Below are 18,196 nucleotides of genomic sequence, written 5' to 3'. Positions count from 1 at the left end.
AGTAGTGGATGGTGTTCAGGGAACTGGGCAGGTAGTGGGAGCTGTTCGTCATGGCCTGCTTTTTCATGGAAGTACATCCTGCCCTCTTTGGAGCTGGTCCCCAGAAGCCCTTCCTTTCAGTGCCTTACCATTGTCCGGCCTGTCCAGCCTCCTGGGGCCCTTGCCCCCTGCCATGGATTTCCAGGGACTGAGCAGAGCAACTTCTTTGAAAGAAGCCAGGCCTGAGCCCTGGAGGGAAGTAGTGGCTGAGATGTCTTTGACTAGAGCACTGTCTCCTCATGCGCCTGGAGGAGGAGATTTTATTTATTAATTTTTAGAGAGGGGGGAAGGGAAGGAGAAAGAGAGGGGAAGAAACATCGATGTGAAAGAGAACATTGATTGGTTGCCTCTACACTCTTAACCCAGGGACAAGGCCTGCAACCCAGCCTGGGAATCGAACTGGCGACCAGCACTCAGTCCACTGAGCCACACCGGCCAGGGCTCACCAAAGGGTTTTAAAATATAAAATTCTATGGCTTTTCTTCTGACAGGGAAATGGAGGGGCAGGACTCTGATGCTGGCCCACTTTATGGAGGATTGCTCTGAGACTCCTAGGTGTGTGCAGTTGAACTCAGGTGGTGGTCCTCGTGTGTTAAATTAGTCTACCCCTTCTAAAGCCAAGGATACTGAAGAATTGAACTGTCCCTATCACCAGTTTGTTTCACGAGCACTAGTTTTTATCTAGTGAACAGAATTCAGATGGACCATCACGTTCAAGCCTCATTAAAATTAGACTTTCCTGTCTTTCAGTTCCTCCACTTGCAAAGCAGAAGCAAAGCCTTTTTCCCCTGCAAATAAAACATAGGCCTGGGTCCGGGGGACAAAGCAGCCCTTTGTGCTCTTTGTCGTTAGTGCAGCAGATACTTGTTCAGCACCTCTGTGTGTACAAGTGCCTGGGCTGGTTCTATGGGTGCAGGAGCCACTGTCACCACCTCCAGGAGCTCGCAGAGGAGCTTCAAGTAGACCCGTTAACAAAGGGCTTGAAGGGGAGCACCGGAGCGAGTAAGTGCGAGGCACAGAGGAAGCTGGAGCTTGGGGGAAAGGGAATGGACTTTAGGCTGGAGTCCTCAAGGGAGCAGTCATGAAGAAAACAGACGTTTAGCTGAACTTTGAAGTGTAGATAGGATTTTAAGAGCTGGAGATGGGGGTACATGGTTGCAGAGAGCATTCCTGTTGAAAGGAAGAAAGGCATGGTCATTGCTTAACATTTATTTTGCGTATCTTGCATTCCAGGTTGGATAAGGGAAGCGTTACTCACTTCATCTCCTTAACTTCAGGGGCAGGAGTAGTATTTCTATCCTATTTGAAGAAGTGAGGAAACAGACCTAGAGAGCTTACATACCTTGCCCTTCCTCACCCAGCTAAACATAGTTTGAAGCTAGGGTTTAACCTTGTTCTGGCTAGTGCCCCGTCCTGCGCTCTTTCCCTTGCTCACCGTGCAGTGGTGAAGGAAAGGCAGGCTTGGAGAACGAAAGTGGGTTCAGTGTGCTGTTGGCAGGGGAGGAAAGATCAACTTGGAGGCACGTTGTGGAAGAATGTGCGTATCTGAATACTATGCCTAGGACTTAGCGTTTCATTCTGAAGTCTGTGATGACTCGCTGGAGGGTTTTACACACACCGTTCTGTGGTTTCAGAGGCACTGGGGCCTCCGTAGGAGTGATGAGTGGCAGCAGCTATCGATCGCGGGTTGCAGGGAGCCGGGTGCAGTGAAGCTTGGCGGAGCTTCTGCAAGAGGCTCTGTGGAGGCTGCACGGTGGGCAGTGGGGCAGCCCTGTGCTTGCTTTTTGCTCAGAACTGGGGAAGTTCACCACCCCAAACCCAGGTTTGAGTTCTTTAGGCTCCAAAGCCAGGTGTTTCAGACAAAGTTGTTTCTGTTTTGTTTTGTTGTCATGGGGAAAGACAAATGGAATTTTAGGTTAATTATCTTAAAGAGTCGAGTCAATCCTTCCTGGATTCCTTCTGAAAGACGTTTTAAAAGAAAGAAGGCATGTGTCAGAGAGTACCTTCTTTGCTAGAGGTAACAGACCTCTCGATTTGTGCCCACCCTTGAGGGTGGGGTACCTGCGGGATTATGGGGAAGAGTTATCTTCTTCCCCAGAGAGGTCCCTAGGTTTCCCCACCCCTGCCAAGGTGGACATGGTGAACGCAGCCGTCCATACCGCTGCACCCGCACGCACACATCGGTCATCCGCTCCAGAATTGGCAAAAGCACTGACCCAGGGCACCTTAGGACACCTTAAGCCCAAGTAGGAGCTGGAAGGCAATGATGGCAGGTCCTAGAATTTTAGATCCATAAGGGGATAAAATCGAAAACACACGAGAACAATCATGTTAGCAAATTTTTCATTTTGCTAAGTATGGCTATCTTAAAAAAGGTATATTTTAAATTGCACAAATTTATCTTTATGAAAACGTTGCCGTGTTGTCCTCCTTCTCACTTGCGGTAGTCCTGTGAAAATTCCAGCAAGAACCAGCAGTTCCCATTTGTACCCTCCAGCTGCAGAAGATAACTCATCGGTTGCTTCTGTCCGCCTGCGGTCATCTGAGGACTCACAGGCCAGCAACCCCTACCCCCAGCTGCACTTTGTGTTTTCTTTTACTTTACATAATTTTATTTGTAAGGAACAGTTGACATATAAATGTATATTAGTTTCCGGTGTACAATCCAGTGATCAGACATTATATAACTTACTAAGTCATAATCCTGGTAAATTCCGTATCCATCTGACACCAAACATAGTTATTACGATATTACTGACTCTGTTCCTCGTGCCACACTTTACATCCTGTGACTGCTGTGTAGCTGCTGACCTGTACTCCTTCATGCCTTCACCTTTGTCACCAGCTCCTCGCGCCCCTCTCATCTGGCAGCCATCGTAATGCTGTCTGTATCTGTTCTGCTTGTTTACTTTGTTTTTAGATTCAGTTGTTGATAGATATGTATTTATGGGCAGTTTTTAATTCATATTTGATCTTTTTTTCCCTTTGATTCTTCTTTTTAAAGAAGACATTTCATGTAATACCTGTTTGGTAGTGATGAACTCCTTTGGCTTTTTCTTGTCTGGGGAGCTCTTTATATGTCCTTTGATTCCAGTGATAGCTCTCCTGGGTAGAGCAGTCTTGGTTGTAGGTCCTTCCTTTTTGTCACTTTGAATATTTCTAGCCAATGCCTTCTGGCCTACAAAGTTTCTGTTGAGAAATCAGCTGAGGCTTATGGGAGCTCCCCTGTAGGCACCTGTAGATGCAAATGTTGGTGCGCTTGAAGTTGTCCCAGAGGCTCCTTACACTATCCTCACTTTTGTGGGGGTGGGGGGGACTCTTTTTTTCTTTTTGCTGTTCTGATTGAGTTTTTTCTGCTTCCTTGTCTTCCCAGTCTCTGATTTGATCCTCTGCTTCATCTCCTCCACTGTTGATGCCCTGTAATGTATTCTGCATTTCTGACTTGTTTGTTCTTTTTTATGTTTTCTAGTTGTTTTTATGTTTCCCCTCTTTGTTGAAGTTCTAAGTTCATCTACTCTTAAGTTCATCGAGCATCCTTATAAGTAGTGTTTTCAATTCTGCATCTGGTAGAGTGTTTGCCTCCATTTTGTTTAATTGTTTTTCTGGAATTCTGTTCTTTCATTTGGGCCATGTTTCTTTGTCTCCTCATTTTGGCTGCCTCCTTGTGTTTGTTTCTATGTATTAGGAAATGCTGCTGTGTCTTCCGGGCTTGGGAGAGTGGCCTTATGTAGAAGGTGTTCTGTGGGATCCAGTCACCTGAGAATGGCACAGCCTCCCCATTCACCTGAGCTGGGCACCCCAGGTGCACCTTCCCCATGTGGGCTGTGCACACCCTCCTGTTGTAGCTGAGCATTGATTGCTGTTGGCATGTCCGTGGGAGGGATTTACTCCTGGCTGATTGGCTGCAAGGACTGGTTGTGACCGCTATGGAGGATTAGCTGTGCAGGGGCCCACCCCACGGAGCAGGACCTATTTCAGTGGGGCTCTGGTGCCTGCTGAGTCAGCATCTTGAGCATGTTGCTTGTGGAGGTGGTTGGGTTGGTTCTTGGACATGGTCTGTAGCTGTCCACTGGGCACACTGGCTTGGGGGCCTCTGGGTGGTGCAGGCCAAGGTCAGCTGCTGGCTGTGTTCTCCCCAGGGCCATGTGGCATGAGCTACAAAATGACCTGCAGGTGGCTGCTACATGTGCTGGGCTTAGAGGTGCCCATTAGAGGCCAAGCTGTGAACAAATGTTGGCTGCCACTAGTGCTGGTCCTGGGGCCACTTAGTGAGTAGTATGGGGCACACTGAAGCCAGATGCTGCTTGTTTGAGAGATTGTAGGAAAGTCTGAAGCATGAGCTAGGACAGGCCATTCATATGGAAAAGCCACTGGAAACAGCTTGGGTGGTCCTGAAAGTTGGGTGGGGAGGGGTCTCAGGGAATCATCAGGGTGGGGTGAACAGTGCGAGCCAGGTTGATGGAGTCTCAGATATGGGGCCTGCCTGCTGGTTCTTTAAGGGAAGGGCTCACCAAAGGAATAGTGGCTTCTGGTAGCACTTCTGCCAGCTCTCGCCCTGATGCCTTCAGTTTCTCCCCATATGTCCCTGATGCCTTTTGAGTTGCTGCCCCTGTGCCTGAGCTCTGAGCGAGCGAGTCCAAGTCAGTCCATGTGCAGGCCCTTGAAGAGGAACTGCCTGGGACTCTAGAAGACCTCTGTCTCTCTCAGCTACAATCCTTGCCGGTTTGATAGCCAGAAGTTAGAGGGACTTCTCTTCCTAGCACTGGAACCCTGGGTTGTGGGACCTGGTGTGGGGCTAGGACCCCTTGTTCCTCAACAGGGGACCTCTGCCACCAAGATATCCCTCCCGATTTTTATCTGCCACACATGGGTGTGGGACCAGCTAATTGACTGACTTCAATGTGGCTTTTACTTTATATCCTTTCTCGTAGGACTTCTCCCTCCTGCACTTTGGACTCAGGCTTTTTCTCTTGATTCCTGGAACTTCTAATAGGTCTGCACATGGTATGCTTATCTGGCCATAACTTCAGAGAGTTGTCTAAGACCAAAAAGATAATATACCTTTTCATAAATTGTCTTTTGGGTTCTAGTCTTTCAAAGATTGGATCAGGAAGTCTGAACAGAGACATTGTAGAAAATTAGAACCTTTAGAGATATTTAATCCAGCCTCATTTTTAATCCTCACCTGAGGATATGTTGATTGATTTTAGAGAGAGAGGAAGGGAGAGGGAAGGGGAGGGGAGGAGAGAAAAGAAAGAGAGAGAAAGAAATACCCACCAGTTTCCTCCTATACACGCACAGACCGGGGGGTCAGGTCTGCAACCCAGGTGTGCGCCCTGACCAGAGATCTGGCCCACAGCCTGTTGGTGTGCGGCAGGACGCTCCGGCCACTGGGCCGCCGGGCGCGGCCCACCCTCGTCTTTTACAGTAAAGACAGGTCCTGGGCTGCCTAGATGGGGAAGGATGCCTCACTATCCTTAGCACCCATCTTCTGCTTCCTGATCCGGGTGATTTTCATCACAGAACGATGCCTCCCCTCAGGTGTACTCTAAATCTCTGGGCTGATCTTTGGCCATGAAAACCGATCGTAATGCTTTTTTATGTATAGAAGATGACAAAACAGACAGAAACAACAGAAAGGAAGTTGATAGAACAATCAGATTCCAAGCAGGGTATTCAGTAGCTGCACCCACTGCCAGGATGTTGATTTCTGAGGTCAGACTGGGTGCAGGTTTGACAGTGTCTTTAGACCCTTGTAATCCTTTGTGCCCTGAGGATGTCTGTGCTGCTCACCCAGCTAAACTCTGTTCAAGGTCAGGGACATGGGGAAGGCTCTGGGGTCCTGTGTTCTCAGTTACATCTTATTAAGGCACTGGTAGGCAAATCAGTTCTTACCTGAAGGAAAGGAGCTTGAAACCAGTGGTTTTCACTCTGAGTTACACATCAGAATTACCTTGAGAGCTTTGTAAAAGGCTCCTCAAATTTCTGGTGTAATGGTCTGGGGGGAGGCCAGGCATTAGCAGTTTTTTTAAAGCTCCCCAGGTGATCCTGTTATGCAGTTAGAATGGGAACCACAACTTCTAGCTAATGATTCTCCAACTTTGACAGCATCAAATCACCTGGAAAGCAACCAGCCTGCTACCACACAAACAGCCTGTTATCACACCACTGGTCTTCACACCCAGAGATTTCTGACTCAGTGAGTATAGGGTAGGGCTCACGATTTCGTATTCTAACAAATTTCTGGGTGATGCTGATGCCACTGGGTCGGGATCACACTGTGTAAACCACAGCATTAGATTCCCAAAGGATCTGCGACCCAAGACTCGCAGGCCCTGCCTTGGTGGTCCATCCCCAGAGTTTTCATTCTGAAGGTCTGGGGTGGGCTGAAGAATTTGCCTGTCTTGTAAGTTCCCATGTGACGCTAATGCATCTGGACGGGGGAACACGCTTTGCGAACCAGACCAGTCCTTGGGTTGGATACCAGGATGAGATCAGGCACAAGGCAGGCCACCTCAGGTTTCTCCCCATCTAGTGCCAGCTGGTCACCAGAGGGGCCATCCCCAGGAAAATTCAAGGTGGCCCTAGGCTTCGGGAGGAAACAGTGAGCTACAGTTTGCACAGGTAAAGAGTAACATCTCGAAGGTGTTTGACTAGAGCATAGACAGTGGACGCGCACAGGGCAGTCAAGCCAGACCTTCCCTCTGACTGTTAGAACGCGTCCGTGGGTCTCATCTGGGCCAGGCATCATCGTGTGCACATGAGGAAACTGAGGCCCCACGGCGAGCTGCTGATACTGCAGGTTCATAACCTAGAGCTTGCGCCCCACTTCTGGGGTCCTTTCTGTGACGCCACAGTGCCTACTGTGCTGCAGGTGAATTCTGAGGAATGGTGCAGTCTCCTCAGATTGCAGAGGTCTCGTTCGTGGATCCAGGGGGTGACTCCGCAACAGGGAACTGTGGAGACGATGAGGCTGGACTAAAGTATAGGAAGGCTTGCAGCAGTGGTTTCTGAGTGTGGGCCCTTGTTAGAAATGGGAGTTGTTAGGACTCCCACGCCAGGCAGCCTGCTACTGGATCAGAAAGTCCTGCCGGCCACCTGTGATTTAACGTGCCCCTGAGGTGAGTCTGGTGCTTCCCAGGTGTGAGAAGCTGTGGCCAGGGGAAAGCCTGCTGGGGATCTAGCCTGAAGCCACTGGCAGCAGGACTGGGAGCCACTTGTGATAGCCTCAGGAATTGAGGATTCTGGAGGAAGTCAGCTCAGTAAAGAAGCATCTCTGAAAACTACAGCCTGGAATGATCCCCAGATCCACCCCTTGTGAAATTGAGGCTCAAGTCATATCAACTTAAATTTATTCACACTCCCCTGTCTTTTTTTTTTTTTTGCTCAGAGCAAACTTACCTCAGTTAGAGGAAAGCCACAAAAGTCTAAATTCAATATCAATTCTGAAGAACTGACACATAGCCTTGTACAAATTCCTAAGAGCTTTAATGGGAGAAACTTAGACATACACAGGCAAAGCAGCTACACTTTCATGCCAAGGAAAATCCGCACCCCTCCCGGGATAGGGTCTCTTTATAGGGTTTAATAGTAAACTATATGGTGGGTGGTCATGAAGACCGCCAGAAAGAACAGCGCATGCCTGAGTTAACAGGTAGCACCAGGCAGTTATCACACTCTGTGTACCCATTAACCTCCTTCTGGGGGCGTGACATTTATCTTGGGGTGGCATTCCCGCTTTCTGGGCAGCCAAGAGTTAAACAGTCACAGAGAACTTAAGAGTCCAGCCTCCGTTGCTGCTGGAGCCATGTGGCATCTAAAGTGAGTCCCCTGCACAGCCCAGGGTCAATTTTCAGTCATTCTGAAACTAATGGACTTTCATTGATCAGAGTGTTACATGGTTCTGATAAGTATTGGTAATTGGCTTTTTTCCCTGTTCCTTTTTTTCGTATTTCCGTTTCTGTTTTCAGTTGGTGACAGGAATATGGGAAGGCAAATACAACTTCTTCTGTCAGGGCACACGCAGCGCGGGAGCAGCAGATATGAAGGTACTGTCACTCTTTGTTTGAAACGTTTTTTTAAATAAATTTCACAGAAGACAAAATGACTCATAACCTCACTGTCCAGGTCATTCCCATTGACATTTTAAAAAGAATCTTAAAAAACAGTACATACACATAATATGAAATTCAAACAACAAGAAAAGATATAAAATGAAAGCTAAAGTTTTCTTTGCAAAAGTAAGTCCTAGTACCAGTGTCCGGGAGACAAAACGCATTCTTTTATCAGTGCTTACGCGTCGTTCATGTGAACAGGATCATAAGGTGACACCTTAAATGCTACACTCGTCCCCCGGAGGGTCCCCGGAGCCCGGCTTCCACTCCTCCGTGCAAGCTCAGCAGGGGCCGCCGTTTCCTTAGAGCGCCTGCCTGACACATCGGTTGGGCAGGGACCTGACGCTGAAAAGTTCAGTTCCTTCCTCCTTTGCCTCCTGGCCTGTCACCTGCTCCACGCCAGCCCTTGAAATCAGAAGTGTCTTTCGGGGGCTTTTCTCTAGTGACGGCTCTGCGAGCTCCTTCGGAGGAAACAGGCTGACTTGAGGGTTTTGAACTTTGAGCCTCCTGTTTGGTTAGAGTCTTGAAGGCTGCAGTGGCCCTTTTAAAACCTTTCCTGTAGTCATTTCAAACCTCTCACGGCCCCCGGTCATGTTCTTTGGTTAAAGCTACTTGCAGAGGGACCAGCACTCCCAATGGCCAAAGGACTTTAGGGGCCAGCGGGGAGCTTGGGCTTCTTCACACTAACATTGGATTCTGGGGCGTTAGTGAACGTGTCGGGGGTGATACTCCAGAGAAACACTGGTGTTCTTTCCTCGTAGATTATCCGTGTCCTCTGGTGGTACTACTTCTCCAAACTCATAGAATTCATGGACACCTTCTTCTTCATCCTACGTAAGAACAACCATCAGATCACGGTCCTGCACGTCTACCACCACGCCTCCATGCTGAACATCTGGTGGTTTGTGATGAACTGGGTCCCCTGCGGCCACTGTAAGTCCCATGTGGGGATGGGGGGGACAGGTGTGAGCAAAGAGGCTGAATTGAAACTAAGGCTTTTAGAAAAGGTGCCATTTCTGTGGATTTCTAGGGCAAGCATTGAGCTTTTTGTCCAGGATGTTCTAATGATAGTTTCTGTGCCCTGTGCACTCAGTAAGCTGGCAAAACCTTTTTCTAGTTCAGCGAACGTCCTGTGCTGATTCGGGCAAGGTGGGGAGATAATAGAGTCCCAGCCTGGGGCATATTAAGAAATAGCGGCAATGCTCTCTGTCCGTTTGGGAGATGTTTGACAGGAGCAGGTCAGGAAGATGGAGTCGCACCGCTGAGTGAGTGCCAGAGAACAAGGCTAATTATGAAATACAGCTTCAGCTAAGTCGTGCGTCAGGGAATGCACACATGTTCTAATACTGCGACCCTCACATTCCATGAAACGTATTTAGCAGGATGTGGGTGGCTTTGGAAACTTACTGGCTGAGCTCTCTGACAGTTGTCAGAGATCAGTAAGTTGTCACCTTCGGGTTCAGCTTGGGAGCTCACACAAACGTCCGATCAAAATTCCTGCCATCCATCCCCGACAAATTTGAGAACCTTTGAGTCTGTTCCCATATTTTCACCCCGTATAGCACTGCCCTTAATTCATGTGGCCCACCAAGACTTGCACATAGGGCTTGAGCGCTAGGAAAGACTTCCCCGTCGCAGCCCCTTTCAGGGGAAGAGAAAGCCGAGTCGGTGGAAGGGCTGGGGCCGGTCGGGACTGCAGGCTGCCTCTCTGGTGTTTCTTTTTCTTACCGCCACCCGCTCTGGCTGTGGACTTAGAGAAACAGCACCTCCTTACATTTGAAGAGTGCTTTAAATGTCCAAAGAACTTGCAGGATGACAGGTTTTAACCTGGACCTGAGAAACAGAGAATGGATGTGACTTGTCCCAGGTCACACAGCCAGTTACTGTCATAGCCGGGGGTACAAACTCATTCCCTGACCCCAGCCTTGTTCACCTCCAGCCCCGTGTGGAAAAGCCAGGTGGCTTTGTGTGTTGCCTGCGGCGGGGGAGAAGGACAGAGTCTAAAAAAGAAATGGTGGTCCTACTGGAAATTAAAAATCATGTGATAAAAGGCAGGTCTTTCATTTCTAAGGAGCTGGACTCTGAGCTGCACTGGCAGTAGAAATATAGGGCCTCAGCACTGAGTCCCAGGGAGAGGTCTTCAAAGGCCTCTCCTAGTCCTCTGCCAGTGTGCGGAGATGGCCAGCTTTGAGCGTGGGGCCCATCGCTGTCTTCCCCATGCCTTCAACACGGCAGTTCGAGGCCCTGGGCTGGTAAAGAAACGCAACTGCTTCTGGGAGTGGGTGAGGCTCTGGTGGCAAAGCCTTTAGGTATCGGGGGGGAGGGGGAGGGGCAGGTGCATTCTTGGCTCCTGTGTCAGGTGCCCACCTGGAAGCTGCCGCTGGCCCTGGACTTAAAGCGTCCTCATGGCTGCCTGTCCGAGTGGAAACTGAATTCCGATTACACATCCATGTAGCACTTGCGGCGGTGGTTGCCAGCCCCTGGTCAGAATCATCTGACGTTCGGACTTAGAAAGAATCTTGGGTTTTTATTTATTTATTTATTTTTGCCTGTTACATGTAGACAACTGATGCATCCTCCTCTCCACATTCCCCCTGTTCCTGCAGCTTATTTTGGCGCCACACTTAACAGCTTCATCCACGTCCTCATGTACTCCTACTACGGTCTGTCTTCTGTCCCTTCCATGCGTCCGTACCTCTGGTGGAAGAAGTACATCACTCAGGGGCAGCTGGTGAGTGCCTTGGTCTCTTTACCTAGTACTTGTGCTGGGGGTACAGAGAGCTCTTCCTGGGGGAGCTCTTGCTGCCTTCCCGGCTTTATTGTTGTCTAATAGCATCTACAGTGTGCCTTTCCCACCCTTTCTCATTTGATCCAATCCAGACTCCGTGAAGTGGGCAGAGCAGGGAATTTTTATTTTAATCAGTGGAGAAACTGTACCTGTGGCCGTGCAGCTGGTTGAGCTGTAGAATGAGGACTAGCATCTAATTTTCTGGCCTCACCTTCAGTTCTTTGTTCTTAGTTTCCTCACAAAACGTGTGCCTGTGTCTGTCTGTCTGTGTGTCTTCTAATTACAATCCAAAATCCAAACTGAAAAGTTTTCCTGTGTTCCCAGAGTTTCAGGAGGGCACGAGTCCGAGGTGCTTGTAGCCGATGAGGCAGCGAGGGCGTTCGCTAAGGCAGGTGCCGGGTGGCCTCTCCGCTCTTGCGGAGTGGCGCACCCGTGGGGAGAATGACCCTTGCCGGGCTTCACACGGAGCCCCCTTCCCAGGCTTCGCCGGTTCACCAGGCCAGGGCCACCCGCAGCTGTTTGCACCTGGTGGTTATTTCTCACCATCCTTTTCTTAAGCTGTCCTTAGTTGTCAGTATATATAGATCCCTACTCCTCTCCCCTCGTGAATGTTTCCACAAACTCAGCATTACTGCTATTACTACTAATGATGAATGCTGACATTTGTTGAGTTCACTGTGTTGGACACTCACGCTAAGTAAGCAGTTTTACATGAATTGTCCCAGTACCCGCCTTGCATGTTATTATCCCCATTTTGTAGGAGAGGACACTGAAGGACAGGCCAGAACTAGCTGACGTTAAACACTTGAGTCCTGGCCTTGCCGTATTAACAGTTTTCTAAAGAAGCCACGCTATGCCTCCAAGTCAATTGTGCTATTTCAATATTTAAAAGTAACAGTCTGGGAAACAAAGCAGAGAAGATCAGAGCCCTTACATGTTTGTCACTTCATTATCACTTGCTGCCAGCGGCTGTGCAGTTCTCGTTAGTTTTCCCCACCTAGCGGGAGGATGATTGTTCTTTAGCCTTCTCACTGCAGTGCGGGGAAGCAGGAGGCCGATTTACACCGCGTGTGAAAGAACAGACTGAGGAAGCTGGTCTCCTGTTGGGCTCTGTTCTTCCAGGCAGAAGATCGAACCCAGTTTGCCTAGATATATTTTAAACAGCACTCCCAGTTATTACTCAACCTAGAGTACTTACCTTAAAAAAGAGAAGAAGAAGAAAAAAAGTTCTTTACAGAGTAACACTGGTGTGGGCCCCACATCCCGGGGCAGAGCCCAGCCCTCTGCTGTCATCCCTCCTGAAGGCTCGCCCTCCGGGCACCACCCTCTGTTCCCACACCCTGCCTTGTTTTCCCAGTACTCCCACGTGCTTTTCAAGATTTACTCGTCAGAAATGTTCTGTGGACTTCGCATTATATCTTCATAAGACTTTAAATCTACTTGTCAGCCTTCACCAAACTAAGAGGGGACACAGATAAGGGACAGCTCCTGTCCTGTGGGATTGGACACTCTGCAGTGACATCACTGGTTCCCACACCCTTTCCTCTACCTAAAAAAAACCTTTTTAAGTTTTTAATTAAAAATAAATAAATCTTGCTTTTCTTCCTCTGTACTGTGTCCCTGAAGTTTACGTGAGTGTATCGGGTTTGGTTTTTTTTAACATTTTCTTTTTGCCTTCAGCTTCATTGGGACGTAATCGACATGCAACATTGTATAAGTCTACACTAGACAGCAGAATGATTTGATAATATGTACATATTATGAAAATCTATTCTGAGCAACTTTCAGATATACAAGACAGTTTTGTAAACTAGTGTTGTTAACTATTCCCTGAATTTCCGGAAAGGTGGTTTAAGTAGCTTGCAAGGGAGGGAGAACGTACATAAGACAAATACAAAAAGAGATAATAGTTTGGGATAAATTTAGCCTGTGCCTCCTGTTTGCGGCACCTACAGAAAGGTTACTAAGTGCAATTCACAAGTAGGGGTGCCGGGTGGAGAGCCCGTGGGCACGGCCCCTTGTCCGCGGGCAGGCGCCGCACGGCTCAGCTGCACCCTCTCCCCTCCCCCGCCAGCTGCAGTTTGTGCTGACCATCGTGCAGACCAGCTGCGGCGTCGTCTGGCCGTGCTCCTTCCCTCTCGGTTGGCTGTATTTCCAAATTGGATACATGATTTCTCTGATTGTTCTCTTCACAAACTTCTACATTCAGGTAAGTCTCATTCCTGTGGCATTTGGGCCTCGGGGGCTTTATCAGCAGAATCCCTCTGTCTGTTTAAGGGGGACATGTAGAGGCCCTGCCGCATGCTGGGCACTGGGCACTAATTTAGCCACAGCGACAGGGCGGCCCCTGCCTTTGGGAGGGAGGGGTCACTGCTGACATGGACGATGCTAAGCCTGGCCCAGTCCTCCTGAGTTCTAGATCTTTGCAAGGGAGACTTGGGGTTTACGCAGGAAAGCAAAACTCTTCAGCAGGTTCCTGCATTACTCCGCTCAAGGCCTGCGGCAGACAGACTCACAGTAGGTGACTTCCAGTCAGGACTCCCACGGCCCGGCCACTCTGAACCTCGTGGCTAAATTAAACGTCCGAAGAAATTTCCATCATGATCTGTCAGCTATAGTTAGAAATCTGCCCTTTTGTCCCAGTTTTCTTGCACATCCACCTCTTGCGTTTGGAGGCTCGGTTCATTTCCAAGTGCATGATGTAATGCAGGTTTTTGCTCGCAGAAGGGTCCATTTAAAGCAGATTATCACCGGTGGAGCCTGGCCACTTTGCGGCCACTGCTGATTCCCCTGCCTCCCGTCAGCCCTGGATGACGTGTGTTCCTGCTCCTGTGGGCAGTGCCTGGTTCCAGGGCAGGCGCAGGAGGTCAGGAGCAAGGACAGATGCAGGGGCAGTAAAGCCTGGTCGCGTCTAGCCGCGCCCTGGAGGCCCAGCCATGTTCCCTCTTCCCTGGGCTCAGCACGCTTGAGTCGAGTCCATACCATGCTGGGCTCGTAGCTCGTGCTGCACTTTGGGACAGTCACCAGCTACAAGGGAGTTTGAAGGACGGCGCCCCGTGGAGGTACTTACTTAGCTGCTCACAGCAGCACAGCACGTTGTACGTAAGGGCCGAAAGAGCTGCTGGAGTAACGAGCACATTTGAGACGAGGACTGTGAGTTCCGGGAGAGGTGCTACAGAGAGACACTAGTTGGGCCACGTAACCCCTGTCCTCTGCCATCTGCAGACCGAAAGGGCACAACAATGAAATGCAAATTGAGTTCTCTGTTGAGTTTTTTAAATAGTTTTATATTGCAGCCTGTGACTCAGTGAATTTACTTCAGGCTAATCCTCAGAAAGCACAAGAGTGATGAAACCAGTGGCCAACAAAACAAAAAAGTTTTCATGGTTGGCCCACCTCAGAAGCTCCCTCTGGATGGCACTGGGTCCTGAGAGGAAACTCGGGTTGGTGTTAGAGACACAGCCCCTGCCGGGTCCCGCGCTGCTACCTGCTCTTGTGTGTTTCAGACTTACAACAAGAAGGGGGCCTCCCGGAGGAAAGAACACCTGAGAGACCACCAGAACGGGTCTGTGGCTGCTGCCAACGGACACACCAACAGCTTTTCCCTGGAAAACAACGTGAAGCCGAGGAAGCAGCGGAAGGATTGAGGTTGAAGAGTCGCGAAGCTCCAAACCACGTCGCCTGATTGTAAGCACAATATCAGTTGTGCCCGATGCTCGTTAACAGCTGCTGTAACTCGTCTGGCCTACAATAGTGTGATTCACGTAGGATCTCTCTCATCAGTTCAAAACCCCTAGAAAACGTATACCGATTAGACAAGTAGGCGTAAGATTTTTAACATTCTGGGCTCTCACCGACCCCTGCGCTACCCTGCAGAGGGAGTGTTATTGTAGTATACACAACACTGCTGTTGCCTTATTAGTTTTAACATGATAGGTGCTGAATTGTGATTCACAATATACCAACACTGTAATCCAAACTTTTTTTTTTACCGTAGATCATGCATGTGATTGTAAATTTATACAGTAGAGAAACGCACATGCCTTAAAATTAAAAAAGCAGGGCCCAAAGCTTGTTAGTTTAAATTAGGGTATATTTCAAGTTTCTATTTGTTTCCAAAAGCTCTGATTAGAAAAATCAAAGACCGTGATTTAGGAAACTGGTGTGTGACACGTAATTTCAGGTGACCTGTACATGGGAAATCAGAAATGGCACCTTCGGTTTTGTGATACTGGCTTTAAATCAGGCTCCAATATAGTGGAACAGTCAGGCAGTTTAACTTTTTAACAGATCTTATTTTTTTATTTTGAGTGCCACTATTGATAATGTAAAGGGGGGGCTCTAAAGCAGTCGGGAGGAAACTTAAATATATATTCTTTATCTTCAAGATTTTAGGACGTGTGTAGGATGAGTAGGCCATTTTTAATTTCCGAAGCGCTAAGTGTTTTTATACGGGAAACAAAGCCCATTTTGCTTCCACTCATGAGAGAGAGGAGAGGCACTTTTCAAGAGGGAGGATTATTTACTATTTGACAGAGTCCCATAGATGAGCAGTGGCTGCCAGGGTCCAAATGTGGGTTGCTTTCTGTACTGCTATCTGTTTTGACACAAACTTCCTTTTAAAATGTGCCTAGCTTACCAAAATTAATAAAGGGGGAAAAAGGACCTTCCTTTTAAAAAATTAAGGTAAAATTAAACAGATAGCTACAGCGTAAGAGAACTGGGAAATTGGATAGACATCATTTGTGTAATGTAAATCTAATAGCACCTGTACTTCTTTCTGCTTAGAATATAAAAATTTGTTTAGAATCGTTCGTTTAAAGATAATAGACTACTTATGAAATCACGTCTCGCACCGGAGGCGGTGGTCAGGCAGACAAGGACTGTTGTGTGTGTCGTTTCGAGGTGTCAGAATTTAGTCTCTAAACACCTTCCCCACTGGAGGAAGAAGTACTCATCGAACCACTCATGACACACACTAGGAAGTCATCGACAATGTATAAACTAATTTGTTGGTTTGATATTTATGTAAATACCATGCTTTAATTTTGCACATTCATATTATAGGGAGCCAATTGGTTCTCTTATTAGTCTTGTGGGTTTTCTGTTTGGAAGGAGTCACAGCATCTGTTTACATTTACCTTATCAAATCTAGAATGTGTATATTTGTAAATGTATGTCTCCCTAGGTACTGGTTTGCAAAAGTCTTTACATATTTCAATACAGAAACTAAACATTCAATAGTGTGCTGTCAAAGTGTGCTTTAGCTCATCTGGATATACCCACACTGTTAAATAATGTCCAAAAATTAATCATTAAAACATTTTTGATTATCTGTGCTTTCATTTTACATTGGTTTTGTGCTGCAAATTATGAAAGACTAGAGAAAAATCCATCTTCTTCACCTTCTAGGGACTCACCAAATAGATGTAAATCACCAGGTTTGAAAGGTAGCGGTGCTGCTCAGCTCGCCTGAGGAGGGGCCGCCACACAGGAAGGCTTCGCGGTGGTTCCACCGCAGCTCTTTCCTCTCCGCCTTTTTCCAGTTCCTCCACAGAAGGCCCTGGCTCTAAGAACACTCCTTTCTCCTTTCTCCCTTCTCTTCCTGCTCCCTCTCCCCACACTCAGGCTGTTAGAGGTCCTTTCCGAAATCTAGACCAGAGGGCCACACATACTTCATGTAGACAGCCAGACAGAACACCTGGTTTGCTGACCCTCTACTCTAAGGTAATGAGGTCCCACCTTGGTCCCAAAGCTCTGGCACTTTCTTTGCCAAAGACCCTTTCCTGTCCCAGATCCTGGCCCCTCCCAGCCACCACATTTCGGACTCTCAGGTCCATCCATGGGGACCGTGGGGTGGGAGTGATGACGTTAGTGGCCCTGTTTCCTTCCAGCAACCGCACACCACACAGCCCTGGTATAGGCTTGATCCTGGCTTCTGATGCCTTTCGGTTTGTCATTATCACCTTTAAAATGTCATCAGAAACTGCATTTAGTATTTGGGATATTGTCTGAAAAGTATAAGGGACTATTGGGCTTTGATAGTGATGATTAATCACAGCCTGTCTTTCCCCCTCTTTAAGTCCAGAAATCAAAATAGCCCGTCTCTCACTGAGGAGATGGGTGGAGCCAAGATCACAATAGGGCTCCCTACCCAGGCCAGTAACCCTAATTACATAAGCTCACCAGGGCTGCTACTAGCCACATCAATGGTTTATGGCCTGCCTCTGTTCTGATGCTGGTCTGGTGATGAACTGGTGACTCAGATGTGGTGAATGTCAGCCCTGGGATTTACCCACTTACACTACAAGCTCCCCTTGTAATGTCAAATTCCGCCCTGGTGACCTGACTGTGCCGAGAAAGCATGCTCGGTGGCATCTCCCAGTCTTGGCAGTCCGACACTGCCCTCCTGCCCCCAGAGAAGTGAGCGGGTGAGAGGGCAAAGCGAGGCGAGATGTGTGTCCACAATTCCCTCTCCCGGGACTGAGTGGAACTGAGAAGGCAAGTCCGCTCACCCACATAGAAGGGGTATTCCCGTTTCCCCTCTTTATCAGTCTTGGCATTCACGGGAAAGACAGGATTTGGAACCACATTGCCTGGCAGGAATCCTACCTGGATGACCTCGAGAATACTGTTAGGACCTACATTATGGGGTTGTTAGGGGTATTAAGTAGATAACAGATACAAAAAGCCCTTGAACCGAGTCTAGCACAGAGCTAACCATTGAAGTGGTAGCTGTTACCTTCAAGATCACGTTCCGCTCAGTTCACCTCTAAACCATCTACAACGTTTGTTTCGCTGTCATTTCATTGGCTGGTTGCTCTAGTAATCCTATCAGAAAGGGAAGGAAGTTAGTTGGGTATGACACTTTCTTTGTTGAATCAGGAGTTGAAAAGAAACCAGCAGTTGTTAGGAGTCAAAATGGTGCACCGTCTATACTCCAGATTTGGCCAGAGTTTCACATTAACCTCACCTTCTGGAGCTTCTACATTCCACTTTATTTCCCCTTTGGGAAACAGGGCTGTGCCTTCAGTCTCTGGTCTTCAGTGGGTCATTATTTCTCGGGTTCCAACCTCAGTGCAGCGGTCACACCCACAGGTCGTTTGAGTGCCTGAGTGTATTTCATCTGAACTCATTGTAAGCAGATGTTCCCTACCCCTCATGGGTCTGAGACTTCAAATACGAACCCGCTTTTTCTCTTCACTCTTAATTTGGAGAATACTGTCCCCAATGGAGAAGGTGGTGTTTGCCTTTG

At 48.3% G+C, this 18,196-nt stretch overlaps 1 protein-coding gene across 9 annotated transcripts in view; it reads left to right on the top strand.

Annotated features, from left to right (window-relative positions):
- ELOVL5 (ELOVL fatty acid elongase 5) overlaps positions 1 to 16,274 on the top strand; it is a 72,055-nt gene extending 55,781 nt beyond the window's left edge. For all 9 annotated transcript variants that reach the window (XM_053913975.2, XM_053913977.1, XM_045193212.2 and 6 more), the window contains exons 4-8: positions 8,010 to 8,087; positions 8,915 to 9,086; positions 10,760 to 10,884; positions 13,016 to 13,150; positions 14,448 to 16,274. In XM_053913975.2, the coding sequence (XP_053769950.1) occupies positions 8,010 to 8,087; positions 8,915 to 9,086; positions 10,760 to 10,884; positions 13,016 to 13,150; positions 14,448 to 14,588 (651 nt within the window). In that variant the 3' untranslated portion in view covers positions 14,589 to 16,274. The remainder of the gene's footprint in view (positions 1 to 8,009; positions 8,088 to 8,914; positions 9,087 to 10,759; positions 10,885 to 13,015; positions 13,151 to 14,447) is intronic.
- Positions 16,275 to 18,196: the final 1,922 nt, after the last annotated feature.

The sequence above is a fragment of the Desmodus rotundus genome, chromosome 11 (assembly GCF_022682495.2).
Source record: "Desmodus rotundus isolate HL8 chromosome 11, HLdesRot8A.1, whole genome shotgun sequence".
NCBI lineage: Eukaryota > Metazoa > Chordata > Mammalia > Chiroptera > Phyllostomidae > Desmodus > Desmodus rotundus.
Note: the sequence above shows the minus strand (reverse complement) of the source record. Positions and strands in the feature narration are given on the sequence as shown.